A 15127-nucleotide genomic window follows, 5' to 3' on the forward strand; every position below is an offset into this window, starting at 1 on the left:
AGGGATATTGGTACCTGCCTCTGAGATTCGTAGTGAGGCTTAAATGAGCTGATTTTAATTGCTATGTATGTCCATGCTGTTTCTTCTCTGTTGCACTGAGCTCATGGAAGGCAGGGGTCATGTCTGACTCACCCTTGCTTTCGTCGATTCTGCCCTCTGAATAGTGCTGAACGCCATCCACTTCTCTCCATCTCTGTGCCACACCCTAGTCCAGACGGCCGGCCGTCATCTCTCACTGATCGCTGTGATAACTCACTGACTGCTCTGCTTCCATTTTTGGCACCTTCTAAGCCTTTTTCCCCACAGAAGCCTGAGGGATCTTTGTAAAATACAAATGTGATTGAGTCACATGCCTGCTTAAAAATCTTTCCAAGCTCAAAAAAAAAATAGGGTGATATTCAGAAAAACTGCTGGCTTGGAACAGGCCCTGGGTAGTCAGAATAGACACCGGCACTGACAGCCATGCCAGCGCATCCTCGCTGAGCGTCAGCCCTGTGCTGAGGGCCCTGGAACAGCTGGCCTCCGCCTACCTCTCCTGGCTTCTCTCTGGAGACTGTTCCCCCCACTCCCTGCTGCCTGCCTCACCCCCGCCCCTCCACTGCCCAATGCCATTCTCTTGCCGGGCTGGTCTGCTTGTACTTCCCCAGATGCACCACAATGACTTGTCACCAGGCCTCTGAGCATGCTGTTTCCCAGGACTGGAACATGGTTTCTCCAATTTCTCTGGATACTTTCTTAAAGTCTCTATTTGGGTGTCCCCTCTTCCAGGACGCGTCCTCTGACACCCCCTCCCCCACACCAGGTTCTCTACAGCCCCCTGTGCTTCCTTCTGTCAGAGCACTTGTCACTCTCAATTGCCATTGTTGATGTCTTTCTCCCTCACCAGACTGGAATCTTTTTGAAGGTACGGTGGGACACTACCAGTGCTGGTAGTAGTAGGTGGTGTGGTGGCGGTGGTGATGGTGGAGGGCAGGTCCACCCTTAGACTCAGGCAAGAGGAACCCCCATCCTGGGCCATGCTCTCTAGAGGAGCCCACTCTGACCCTCTTTCAGCTGCACTCCTACCCACAGCACAAGGAGTCCATGGATTCAAGGGGATGTGTGCGCCCACCCCCTTCTAGACCATACTCTGGGAACTAAGGATCCTGGAACTCTCTGCCCAAACAGCCCGAATCTGCTTCTAGGACCACGTAGTCCTCTTCCCCAGGTCTGTTGTCTAAGCCTGAGGGATAGTTTGTCTAGGAAGCGGGGAGACGGGAGTGGCGCTTGGATGAAACTTGGACATTGTTCCAGTTACTATTGCTACATAACAAATGACTCCACAACTTAGTAGCTTAAAACAGCTATTTTTTAATGCTCATGATTTCTGTGGGTCAGGAACTTGGACAGGGCACAGTGGGAACGGTTTGTCTCTTCTCTACAACGTCTGGGGCCTCAACCAGGAAGACTCAGTGGCTGGGGGCTGGAATCATCTGGGCGGGCCTTTATTCATATATCTGATGGATAATGCTGGGAGCTCAGCTGGGGCTGCTGGCTGGAGCATCTACGTGTGGCCTCTGGGCTTCCTCACTGCATGGCAGCCTCAGAGTAGTTGGACTTCTTACCTGGTGGCTCAGGGAGCCCAGGGCAGGTTCCTCGGTAAACAGAGCAGTAGCTGCATCACCCTTTGTGGCTTAGCCTTGGAAGTCACTCTGCATAATTTCTGTTTCATTCTATTGGTTACAGATGAGTCACAGCCCATCCAGATTTATGAGGAGGGGACATGGGCCGAACTTCTCAATGGGAGGAATATAAAAACATCATGGACATGTTTTAAAACTACCAAAGTCAGGGGCCGGGTAGCGGTTAAGTTTGCGTGCTCTGCTTCAGTAGCCCAGGGTTCACTGGTTCGGATCCTGGGCACGACCTACTCACCGCTCATCAAGCCATGCTGAGGCAGCGTCCCACATAGAAGAGCTACAACTCTACAACTAGGATACACAACTATGTACTGGGGCTTTGGGGAGAAAAAAGAAAAAGAGGAAGATTGGCAACAGATGTTAGCACAGAGCCAATCTTACTCAAAATAAATAAATAAATATAAATAAATAAATAAAACCACCAAAGTCACACAGGCTGGAGTGTCCACACGTGTGTGTACAGGCCCCCACAGTACAGGCCAGAGCTGGAAAGAGAAGAGAGGCGGGTCAAGAACAGGAAGCCAGGGGCCAAAGGTTGTCTCTCCCTGTGCTCTGGCAAAAAATTCCATGTTCTGGCAAAGAATTCAGAGAAGTCAGAAAATTTTAAATTTGAACTTGGCCTTCCAGGTCATTAAGAAGGAATATTTGTCAAGATAGGAAGATAGAATATACTTATTTAATAGTTTGTCAGTCCGATTCATAACTTTTGCATACTTAGGATATGGTACGGAGGCTCCATTTGTCTTCTTCCCTGGGCCCTACAATGTGAGGGGGGTCCTGTAGTGGAGGTGACAGTGATGGTGGTGGCAGCAGTGGTAACGGCAGTGAAAATGGTAGTGGCGATCATTCAAGGGCTCAACAACCATTTATTGAGTACCTAGTATATATCAGCAGTCAACCACATCTCACCACCATTGTCCTCACCATCAGTACCATCCTTCCTTCCCTCATTTCCTTCTTCAATAAGCACGTGTTGAATGCCTCCTCTGGACTAGGGGCTGGGAATGCAAAGATGACCACCGTGTGGTCGCTGGCTCAAGAAGCTTACTGTCCAGTGGCGGAGAGGCTTAGGAACAGATCATTGCAGTACAAAATGGTGGGTTTGGTTACACAAGAGCATACAACTCTGGGGCAGCAGAGAGGATCAGGGAGGGATTTTTCTGAGGACTCGAAGGGTAAATTACAGTACTACAGGCAGAGAATAGGGAAAGGCTTTCTAGAAAGAGGGAATAGCATGTGTAAGGTGTGGAAGAGAGGACACTGGTTTAGGAAATGGTCTGAAGTGGTAGTGGTGTCTGGGAACAGGGATCCCTCTAGTGACCATATATTTGCTGCCCACACTCTTATTTGGGGCAACTGCTCCCCTAATCCAATCATATGATTCTAGTACCTCATCCCTGACCATCCGAGATTTATTATGTACCACCCAAGACAGACCCATCAGAGTCGTTCCCCAGAATCTTTCTATTGGAATTGGAAGGGAAGACCTTCTGTACCCTATTTGATTGGGAGCTATTACGATGCTGAGCAGTGCACTGTGTGTTGTCTGCTTCTGGAAAGAGTTGATTAGAAAGAAAGTGCTGATATGCAGGGGGCAACAGAGAAAGAACGTCCTGATGGTGTCAGAGTCCATGATCCAGGTCTTCGTGGAGCCCAGATCCATTCCAGCTTGGTCAGGGAGGGCAGCAAACTGGACCCTGCGGTGCTGCTGGGAGAGACGGTGGGGGAATTGGGGCCAAAGAGGCAGCAGGAGCCAGATCCTAAAGGGCCAGGAGAGGGAGCTTTGACGTTATACTGAGGGCCGAGGGAAGGCATCGTAGGAGGGGCTTGATGAAGGAGAGACAGGGTAAGATTTGTTTTTCAAAGATCATTCTGGGTTGATAGGCAAGAATTGCTGGGAATGGGAAGGGGTGGAGGGGAGATGCTGGTGGCCTGGGAGCTGGTGAGAAGGCTGATCTCCTCATCGTCTGCCCAGACATCATGGGCGGAGGGAGGGGGTGAACTTTGGAGTCAGACTCTGTGGGTTCCAGTCACAGCCCCAACTCTCGGTTACTGTTTGACTTTGGACAAGTTCTGTGAGCTCTGTTCTGTGTGTGGGGGTGGATAAAGGTGGGACTGGGGAGAAACATCAGATGTCACGTGGTCATTCAAACAGCCTTGAGCCTTGACAGAGATCCAAGTCCTAACTCCCATTCTAGAAGGTCTGAGATAGCTCCCTGTATGCAGACACCCATGCCACCCCACCCCCTTCCAACCTCAGCCAACCTTCCACAGCACTTCTTGTTCATCTTCCATGAACTGACCCTGCAGGAAGAGAGGGCAGGCAGGGGTGTCTTCAAGGGATCAGGGTGAAGGAAGAAGGGTGGCTGGGCCAGCCCTGGAGAGAGATGCCATTGTGCTTGGCAGGGCCCCGGGCCTTCCCTCACGCCTAGGCCAGCCCCAAACCACAGGTCAGGTCCTGTTTCTCAGAAATACTGCCAGAGTCCAGGGTTCGTGGGGGGACAGAGGGAGGTGGCTTCACAGCTGCTGGAGGAGGAAGAGGAGGAAGCCTCCCCAGGAAACCTGGAGGCCAGGCTTGGCATCATAATAGGATGATCAAGTTTGGGGGCCAGGAAGCTTCCTGGGAAGGTCAAGTGGAACAGAGGCTTTGAGCCCAGGTAGGCTGACCTGCCCCAGCCCAGGACCTGGCCCCTCCAGTACTCTGGGTCCCATCAGAGAGCTTAGCTAGAGTCCAACCCCTCCATTTACTAGTACATGATCTTGATTAGGTCACTTCCTCTCCCTGAACTTTAGTTTCCTCATCTCTAAATGTGGTTGAGAATCCCCACCTCACTGCATTGTCCTAGGGATCAGATAAGACAATGGACTTGAACGTGTAGTGTTAACTAACAGGTTAGGCGTGTGGGAGGGGATGTCTCTTCTTCATCCAGAGCCCGGGCTGTGCCCAGCCTGGCCACCAAGCAGGACAGTGGATCCCATAGGACTCCCAGGACTCATGGAGACCCCCATGATGGGAAAGCTGGGAAGCCCCGGGAGACCACCCCTTCCCTCTCCCTCGTCACACTCATGGGGCGACCAGCCAGGGTTATTCAGTGAGTTAGTGGCTGAGGAAGAATGGATTTTAACTTGTCCCTAAACCTTCTCTTCCTCCATCCTCACTCCTGTTTCTTCTAGTTTTCCCTCTCCTGTGGGATCTCCTCATCACCAAGTCTTGCTTAAATATCTTCTGTCTGAAAAATCCTCTTCTTCCGTCCCATCTCCACCGCCCGTCATTGCCTTGCCTCTCTCTTCCCCTTTACTGTCAAAGTTCTTCAGAGACTTGTCTGTTTCCTCACCTTCCCAACACCTGCTCCTGCTTCCCAGCTCTCCTGATGTTGCCCATTGCCACAGGCACCAGAAGCCCCCTTGTCCCTGTGGAGGACCCTTTCCCGGCCTCATCTTATTGGACTCTCAGCCCTGAACTCTCTTGGCTTCTCTCTCGCCTCCATGGTGGTTCCTTTGCTGATGTTCCAGGGTTCTGTCCTGCTGCCCCTTCTCTTTTCCCCCTACAGTCTCTCCCAGGCCAATGTTTCCTGTCTCCAGGCTTTATTACCACCTACAGGCTAACAGCTCCCAAATCCCCATCTCCGGCCCAGCCTTCTCTCCAGACCCACAATACACCCAAAGGTCTGGGGTATCTCCTGAGGCTCAACGTGCCCTAGGCTGAAACTTCTGGGTGCTCCCCCCAGTCACCACATGAGACATCAGGTACACACTGGACTCTTCCCTCTCCCCCAGCCCGGTGTCCAGTCCGTCATCAGCTCTGCCCTCCCTTCCATCTCCATCGCTCTCTGCTGCCCAGGCCATTGTCACCTCTCACGTGGATTCCCACAGCAGCCTCCTACCTGGTTCCCACTTCTCTCTGCCACACGGGTCTTCACCCAGCAGGCAGAGCCAGCTTTCGAAACCACAGATCTGACCAAAGCGCTGAAACCTTTCCAGTTCTCCCTGCTGCCCTCAGGGTGAAGCCAGAGCCTCTCAGCTGGGTTTTCAGCCTCACCTCACTTTGCTCTTTGCCTCAAACTTTATTATCCAGGAACAGTGAGCTGTTTGTGATTCTCCCCATAACATGCTATTTTTCGTCTTCCGTGCAGATGTCTTTTCCTATGCCGTCACCCAACCTCCTGCCCTCCTACCTCCTTGTCTTCTAACTCCTGCTCATCCTTCAGAGCCTGCTGAAGTGTCCTCAGTCTGGGCAGGGATGGTGCTCCCCGCCGCCCTGCTGTCAGAGCTCTTAGCATGGGCTCTGTCTCCTCCTCAAGACTCTGGCTCCCTAAGGACAGGCAGGGCCATATTGGTTCCTGACACTGTGTCAGTCGTCTAGGTTAAGGCCTACCCTGGAGTAGCTCATAAAGTGTTTTATGAATAAATACATGGAAGGGGAAGACACTACTCAGAGACATGTAAAACCTTGGGAGAGCTGCTTAGAGATTCCCAAGACAAGCCTTGTGTTTACACACTCAGAAGGGTCTGGACCAAATGAGGAGGTGCTGATGTGCTGTACACACCCCCCATGGTGGAAAAGGCTTGGGGTGAACATCCCAGGCTTTGGATAAGCTCATGAGAGAAACCAGGAAGGCAACTGGCCTGCAAACCAGGAAAAGTATACGGGGAAGTCCATTCCTGTCCTGAGGCCCCGGAGCTGCCTCTGATTACAGAGCCCCTGCCTCCAACCCCCTTCTCCAGTAGAGGGGAGGAGCCACATGCAGGGGGCAGGGGGATGTGGGGTGGGGGGTTGGGTGGTGTCAGGGAAAGCTTTACTGAGAAGACGTCTGAGCTAGGTTGAAGGATAACCAGAGTTCACCGTGTGAATGGCTGAGCTTCCAGGTTCCTACACTTGAAATGTGGGATACTCAGAACCTACCCCCAGAGTTCCAAGTTAACCCCACGTGGTGAGCAAGCAAGGCCAGAATGATGAGTCTTCTCCAGGAGGGACAAGGGGAGGCTCTGAGGAGCTGGTGTCTTCTGACTCAGAGGAGGAAGGGGAGGTTCCAGCCATGTTCCCCAAACCCCAGACTCTCAAACCAGGCCCCCAGAGCTGGCAGAGGAATTTGGAAAGGGTGAGGGTCCCTGCTCAGTGAGGGCTGCACTGGTAGGCTGCTCAGCACACTTCCCGGACCTCAGACACCCAGGTACAAGACCAGGGCTCGGGAGACAATAGCCAGGGCCCTCTAAGTGGCTGCTGGTGGCAGAACTCCAGCCAACAGGCCACTTGACACCATCTCTCTAGGGGTGGGGGCTGTGGCTGTGGGATGAGTGAGACCCGCTGTACTGGGGAGAGCGCGTGGGTCTGGGAGGCAGTAGGCCTGAGTTCTAGTCCTGGCTTCACCACTCATCACCGAGGCTTTGAGGAAGATATTGGCCAACCCTGAGCCTCTGTTTCTTCCTCTCTGAAATGGGAGTAATTCCTACACTCTTCACCTGAAGTGGAATCATGGGCATTAAAATGGCTTTGAAATTGCAAGGAATTGTACATGTGGGCAGGATGAATTATCGATGTTGTCTTTAATTGTAACTGTTAGGCCTTCTTCCAGACTGGGGTGCCGGGGTTGGCAGTCTGACTGCTGAGTCTTGGAAATCCTGAGGTGAGACTACGTGGGCTGATAACCGCTCACAGTGGGCCAGGGCAGGGGTGCTAGCCCGGAGCGAGAGGCCGGGCACACAATTCCGCTTCTGCTGCCACCCTGCTCTGTGGCTTCAGGCAAATAACTGCTCCTCCCTGAACTCAGCGTCCTCATGCTAAAGTGCCGCTGACAATTGTAAGGATCCCTGGACTGTTTGCTGGGAAAGCGCTTTGAGGCTCCATTCACCCCCTCCGATGGCTAACTAGAGTCAGTTCCCCTTCTTAGGCTCAGTGCCAAAGAGCTGTGACAGCGAGGCTGCCCGTAAAAGCAGGAGGTGCTGGGGGCCGGGGACAGAGCAGGACAGAGCAGGGGAGAAGCCATGGTGGCAGATAAGGGCCTGGGCAGGGAGGCGGGGGAACTAGCCCTGGCTCGGGTACCAATTCCCCGTGAGGACAGAGGCCAGTCTCTTCCCCTCTGCATCTCAGTTTCCAGCCGTGTAAAATGGGGGTACCAGGCCTGCCTTGCAGTCACTGTGAGAACATGTGGAGACTAGATATGAACTCAGCAGGCAGGGTTAAGGGGTAATGCAACTTCTTATTTATTAATATATAACAACAAAAATGATAAAGCTCATATCTGCGACTGTTCAGGTCTTTGTTATAAGGTCTTGGTCGCTTTGTCTGGACTGGCCGTGACCTTCAGCTCTGGGGTCTGGTCTAGGAAGACACTCCAGTGACCTGCATGGAGGAAAGCAGAAGAGTTGTGTGTGTGTGGTGTGTGGTGTGTATAGGGGTGTGTGTGTGCGCGCACGCACATGCACACAACAGAGGCAGAGTGACTAGCGTGGGAAAAACTTAGGGCAAGGAGGACTGGGTGGGCCTGGGTTTGGAGCTGACAGGGAGGAAGGGGGTGGGTATCCCCGTCATACGCCCATACCCCGATCAGTTCTGGCACGTGACCCCACCTTCAACCAACCAACATTTGGGGGCTGGGCTGGTTTCCTGACACCTGCTGGGGAGGCTCTGATCTGTGATGTCCTCTCCCCCACCTGAAGCCCCACCTGGGTCCCTCTTCCTCAGAGTCTTGTAGAGCAAATTAAGGGCATCAGGAGGAAAGTGGTGGGGAGGGTTCCAGTAGAGAGGGAGCAGGCAGCACCAGGGTTTGGGGGCTCAGACCTCCCTCCTCTACAGCCTCGTCTCCCCCACCTCCAAGACCAAATCCAGCTGGCTCTGCTTCACCCTTCTGCTCCTGAGCTCCGAATTGGGAAATCTCTGGCGCAGACGCCCACTGGATTCCTGTGCCGGGAACTGACGTCTGTGCTGACAGCCCCCCCTCCCGGCACCAGCAGCCTGGAACTCCCCAAGAGGCCCCGGCCTCTCGCCCGGCTCTCCTCCCAGGCCCCAGCCCTCAGCCCGAGGTCCCACCTTCATGGGTGCCGGTGAGCAGCCGGAAGTTCTGTGCTTCTTTCTGGAAGTCTTGCTTCCTGACTTTCTTGATCTGAATCAAGTGGAAGATTCCTGAGGGCAGAGACAAGGGTGTGAGCAGGGAAGTAAGGGCCATGCAGTCAGTGACACAGGGTGAGTTCAACTCGGAAGGGTCCAGTCTCCTCCCTCCCCTCCCCTAGTCTGACCAGACATCAAATCCTGGGGACTACATTTCCTATACATTTTGAGTCTGTTTTCCATTCCCACCACCACTTTCCCCATTCAGGCCCCATCACGTCTTGCCTGGCTCACTACACTAGACTTCTGACCCCCTTTCCCTTCCCTCTGATCTCTGATCCTAACTACAGTCATTTGAAAATATATGTTACCCTGTCACTCCCCTTCCCTGACCCCCCATTGCCACTCTGCTGCCCCTATTCCTGTCATCATCACCATACTGCTCTCACCCCACTCACCTGTCCACAGTGCAGTGGGGAGGGGGGGGTGGGGGGGAACCCATATGGACCGGTCAAGCTTTTTTCTGGGCGGAGAACGTATGATAAAATCAGTAGGTGTCCTTACTCAGATACCAAAGCACTAGCAAGTGTCGGAGTTGTGGGCTCCCCTTCAGCGCAGGGCTCAGGGCACCCCAACCCCAAGGGGCCTTGCCTGTGCTCCAGCCCAACCAACTGGCTGAAGTCCCCTGAGGGGGCCCAGCCTTTACATATGCCGTCCCCTCTGCTGGAACACCTTCTCCTGTGGCCACCAGGTGAACTCCTACCATCCTCCAAGCCTTAGCTGGAAGTCTTCCTTGATTCCTCTCCCACCCGCCCCCCGCTTCTGCTGGTAGTTATAACTTCCTCCTTGGAGCACCCACAGCTCTTGGCTTCTGTTTGTGATTGTTCCTATTTCTAATGTGTTATCATTGTATCTATTCTTGCCTCCCCTACCAGACTGGGAACTCCAGGAGGGCTTTCCTTGCTGGGTCCCCTGAGCCTGGCCCACATTAAGCATGTATGATGAATGAATGAATGAATCCCCGGATGGAGGATGGATGGATGGAGGATAGATGGATGGATGGATGGATAAGCAAATGTATGTGTGCCCAGTCTAGGCCAGGCCCAAGGGGGAATGAGGTAGTAGCTGGATCTCCTGATGTTTGCATGCCATGGGGAGCTGGCCACGGCACCACACACGGTGCTGAGGCCCTGAGCACACGGGCTGTGAGGTCGCGCCAGCTGTTACCACCAGGGTCTGTGGCCAGAAAGAACAGATGCGACAGCAAGGCCTCTGCTAGGCCAGCACCACCCTCGAGCACACCAGAACTGGCCTTGCTTCTGGGAATCTGAGTGGGATCCCACCGAGGGGAACAGACAGCTCTGTCCTGGGACTGAGGTCCAGGAGGCCAGGAATGTCTAGCACTGTCCTCAGGATCCCTGCCCAGAGGCCAAGGACCAGGACGTGACAGAGGCTTGCTCCGAGGCCCAGGCTACATCACAAGCATGAGATGTGGACGGGTCCTTCTGCCCCAGGCCTGCCACTGCACCAACCCCAGAATACAACCTGGAGAAGAGGTGACAGGGAGGTAGGTGGGTCCCCACACCATAGCCTGTAAAGCATAACTGAAAGCTTTACAGGTGACTTTGAGCAAGTCACTGTACCTCTCAGACTCAGTTTTCCTATCTGCAAAATGGGGCATTAATACACACCCCTCAGGTTTCTCATACGGATTAAATGAAGCACATTACACATAGTGCCTGCTACATATCACTCACAGAGCGCAGGGCTATCAGTCTGGGCTCGAGGGCCAGAGTTTGAGGCTGTCACCACCACCCCACCTGCAATGTGCCCCTCTTGCCTTTCTAAATCCTGTCCAGCCCCAGGCCCACCTTCTGTGCAGCCTTCCCTGAGCAGCTCAGTTCCCAGGGAGCTCCTGCTGCACCCAGGCCCCCTAAGGCCAGAGGCTGGGGTCCACTGCTCTCTGGGCCCCAGCACCTGGTGGAGTAGGAGGGGCCGAGTAAACACATAGCCGGCACCTGTCCAGGGGCCAACGGAATCGCAAGGCGCAAAACAATTATGAGGGTTAGTGAATCTAACTCCCCAGCTGCTGGCAGAATCCACCCCCAGCGGTTGCTTGCAGACTTCTGTGAATGGAGCTTGCTCCCTCCCTTCCACTGCAGGAAGGCTCCAACTGTGAGAAAGCTTCCTCTCACTGGCTGAAACCCGCTTCTCTGCAATTCTAACCGACTGATGATGTGGGATGAGGATATTAACACTGTTAGCACCTACTATAGGTCAGGGACTGAACCTACGTTATTTCATTTAATCCTCCAGAAACCCTCCTCCCCAATTCACAGAAGAGAAAACTGAGGCCCAGAGAGGTCAAGTGATTGCCCAAGGCCACACAGCTAAGAAATGGCAGAGCTGGGATTCAAACCCAGGTCTGATTCCAAAGCCCCTGCTTGTTGTTCTGACCCTTGCAGTCACTCAGAACACAACTGTTCCCTCTGCATGGGGCAGTCCTGCAGAGCCATGAAGCCAGAGGTCCTGTCCCCCTGAGTCTTCTCTTCTCCAGGCTGAACAGCTCCGCTTTCTTCGTCCATTCCTCCTACGACAGGGGGCAGAGTAGAGCAGGGAAAGAGCCGCATCTGACGTCACAAGACATGGGCTCTAGCTCCTCCACTTACTGGCTGTGTGGCCTTGGGCCAGGTACTTCACCTCTCTGAGCCTCAGTTTCCTCATCTGTAAAATGGGGATAATAATACCTAACTCTCAGGATCGTTGAGGATCAAATGAGATAACGAATGTGAAAGCACTTAGTAAACTCTGAAGCGCTTCACACATTGCTTGTTATCATCGTTGTCATCATTATTAGCATCCCCTCTTCCACCCCCACCCCAACCCCTGCCAAACCCACCAGTAGAGAAAGTGACCTCAGGGCTAATCCACACTTAAAGGGTTTAGTTTGTTTTATTCTACCCAGAGGATTTATGTTTTACGAGAAGAGCCAGAAAATTCCCTTATCAATGAACCTCTTGTTGACCTTCAGTTTGTGATATGAGCAGCATGTGGAATAGGGTAAGTTTCTCACAGAGTGAGAAATATATTCTGATGTCAACTTACCTTGGAGGCACAGAATCCACCATCTAGAAAAGGCTGAATGAGACTAGCCTCAAGGGCCTCCTGCCTGAGAAGATCTTCCCTCACAGGGTGCTGCAATTCTACCCACAGACATCTCTTCACCTCACCAGGGTGGGTAGGCATTCCTCTGTCCTGGCTCCCTGCAAGGTGCAGCAACCCCTTCCCCCCAGGAGAGGGAGCACTTCCAGGCCCTGGCATCACAGAGTGGGTGAGCTTATCAGAACTGTGAGAGTCACAGACAGAATCATGTCTCCCTCTATCTTGGAATCAGGGACTCTTAAACCCGGAAGGGAGGCCACCAGAGGCACTTGATCAACAAATCGCCCCTAAGGCCCCTGGGGGCCTGACGCACAGGAAGGGGGACAGGCAGAGGTAGACCCAGCTGGGACGGGCCAATGCTCACCTTTCACCAGCTTCCAGAGGTAGATCTCCACCTGCTCAGAGGCCTCACGCTCGAGGGCAAAACGACGCAGGTTGTCTGGGCTTGGGGACACTGACGTGTGGACGAGGACCCGGCCCGGCACCTTCGGACACCTGGTGGTACTGATCTCACTCTGGCCAGGGTCTGCCTTGTCCTCTGGGAGAGACAAGGAGCTCGTAAACACTCTGTCTCCCACCTCCGGTAGGCCCAGGAAGACGGACCACTGGTCTGACATCGCCCTCAGGGTCTCTACAGTCCTTGGGAAAGTTCTGGTGTCCTTGGGAAGAGAAAGAAGTCTCTGGGGAAGAGAGGGGGCGTCTCCCCCATTCACCTCCCATTGATCAGCACAGCAGAAAAGTCACCCTTCAGGGCCCAGCTCACCTTCCACCTCCTTCGGGCAGCCCCCTTGGAACAGCTTAGCCCACCCTGTTTCCTCCCACCCACAGCTTTTAAAACCCTTCTTGCTTCCGTGTCCCACTCTTGCCCTCAGTCCCACGCTGCCTTGCATTGCCTTGTAATTGTTTCACAGGGGTATGTTTTCTCTCTAAAAGAGACTCACAAGGTGACTCGCAGGAATTATGTCCTCCAAGTCTTTTGAGTCACTCATGCCACCAAGCACAGGCTCTCAAAGAACACACATAGAGCGAAAGGTTTGGGAGGGGTTGAGGTGATGATGGCAGTAACGATGATGATGGTTGTGATGGTGGGAGAGGTGGTGGCAGTGATCATGATGATGGTGACTGTAGTGGTGATGGTGGGGATGGAGATGGTGAAGGTGATGGTGGGGATGGTGGAGATGGTAATGTTGTTGGTCCCAAATGATCCAGTCCTAATGCCTTGACATGCTGGAATTCTAAGGACATTCCTCAGAACTTTCCATGTACCAACATTCCCAGAATTTATTTTTCAGGGACTGAAGGACTAAGTCCTACACACACCTCCTTCCAGACTCATAATAGTTACGAAGCCCTTCGAGATGTCCAGTTAAGGGCTGTAAGGCTACAATCTCACTATTTTTAAGGGGAAACGGACGGGGGTCTGGTGGGGGAGCCCAAGACCAGGTGTGTTTGTGAATGAGCCCAGGAGCAAGAGAGAATTCAAATCGAACCCCTACCCCTCATGTGTTCCGGGCACCATCCCGTCATGCTCCTTCCCTGACCCGCTCCTAATAGCATATAACTGTGATAAATAATAGTTATCCCTTATGTTTGGATTTTTATTTACAATCCATTAAGCATTTTCATCAACTGTCTGAGGCTCAGAAAGGCAAAATGAGTCTCTGAGCTCACGACAGTTAAGTTAGGTGAGTCAGTCAGTACACAAGCTAACGCAAACCCAAACTTCCTGACATTAAATTCTGGGGGAGGTGGAGACTTGGGATAATTGTAGCCACTCAGGAATTGCATTTGTGAAGGAACCGAGTGGTGAGGATTAAATGGAATGTGTGAAGCCACAGTCCAATCCCGGCACCAGCAGGTGCTCCACGCAGGCTTCCTTTTCTTCTCTGCTCCTATCCTTTCAGTTTCGCCAACCCAGCCCTCTAACCAAGTGTGTCGGGGCACAACCTCCACTCGCACCTTCTACCCCATGCCTTCTTCCAGGCTTGTGGGAATGGGCCTGCCCCTACAACAGCTACTGTTGACAATCACAGGCTGCTCTTCTCAATGAGATACTGTGATGTTTTCTTCTGCACACTCTTAATCCTAGGGTCACATGATGTTGTTAAAAGAACTCAGCCAGCAAGTCTAGAAGCCTGAGTTCTAGTTCCAGCTCCCCCACTACTTTGCTGTGTGACTCAGGAAGGTCCCATCTCTTCTCAGTTTTCCCATATGTAGATGAGGATTGAAGGAAGACAACTGTGGTCAGGAGCATTGTCTTTGGAGTAAGACAGACCAAGTTTCAAGTCCCAGCTCTGTCACTTACAGCTGTGTGACCCGGGACAAGATACTTATCTTCTCATTCTGTAAAATGGAGATAGAGAGCTGCCCTGTCCATCGTGGTGAGGATTACCTGCCTTCATGCATGCAAAATACCTACCTCGCACAGGGTAAGTGCTCAATAAACATTGGCTGTTCCTCTTAAAAGTTCTAATATCCTAATATTTTATGACTTCATAGAATCCAGCACATTATGTGATTCTGTGTATATGTCTGAGAGCCTCTGAATCTGTCGCTGTAACATTAGATGGCTCCATAATCTAATATCTTACGAGTCTGGCATTTTCCATTCCTGTGATTCTAACATTCTGTGCATCTAAAGACCTGCATCCTGTGGCTCTGAGTCCACACCCCATCCATGTTGGAGATGTTCCAAGTGTCTGTGCTCTAGGGCAAGAGACCCAGGGCTCACTCGGGCCAGTGCCCTCCCTGCCCTCAGCACCCCTTGTACCTGGGCAAATCTTGCAGCACTTCCCGGGCACTTTCTCGGGGTGATGGCAGGGGTACTCGGTGGGGCAGGTCACCCGCTGGCAGTCCTGGCGGCCGTCCTGACAGGTGCACAGGATGCAGGGCAGGGGTCCGAAGGAGCGGAAGGCTGGGTGCCACACCTCCCCATGGGAGTACGTCTTCCCGCCATGCACGCAGGCTGGGCCAAGGAGGGCGGAAGGGAGGAAGGTGAGTGCCTGGGACCCGGGCCAGAGTCCAGTAATGGGTGGAGGTGGAGCCTCGGGGAGCCCCTGCTCCACCAGTCTGGCCCCAGCTACACTGCCTGCAAAGTGGAGGCCAGGGAATAAAACAGGTCCCCTGTCCCTGACTCCTTGCCTCTCAGCACTCAGGGCTGAGACATGCCCAGTGAGTTCTTGCTGAAGATGGAGAGGCCTCCCCCTGCCCTTCAGGGGCACCTCTGGTGGAGCACGGAGAG

General features: G+C 53.1%; 1 protein-coding gene across 1 annotated transcript in view; it reads right to left on the minus strand.

Annotated features, from left to right (window-relative positions):
• Window positions 1–7867: 7867 nt before the first annotated feature.
• CHRDL2 (chordin like 2) overlaps window positions 7868–15127 on the minus strand; it is a 30681-nt gene continuing 23421 nt past the window's right edge. Inside the window, exons 8-11 of the mRNA XM_004433994.2 lie at window positions 14657–14851; window positions 12251–12424; window positions 8707–8799; window positions 7868–8019 (exon numbers count right to left, since the gene is read on the minus strand). Of these exons, the coding sequence (XP_004434051.2) occupies window positions 7940–8019; window positions 8707–8799; window positions 12251–12424; window positions 14657–14851 (542 nt within the window). The 3' untranslated portion in view covers window positions 7868–7939. The remainder of the gene's footprint in view (window positions 8020–8706; window positions 8800–12250; window positions 12425–14656; window positions 14852–15127) is intronic.

This window comes from Ceratotherium simum, chromosome 7 (assembly GCF_057802395.1).
Source record: "Ceratotherium simum simum isolate JZ-2026a chromosome 7, ASM5780239v1, whole genome shotgun sequence".
Taxonomy (NCBI): domain Eukaryota; kingdom Metazoa; phylum Chordata; class Mammalia; order Perissodactyla; family Rhinocerotidae; genus Ceratotherium; species Ceratotherium simum.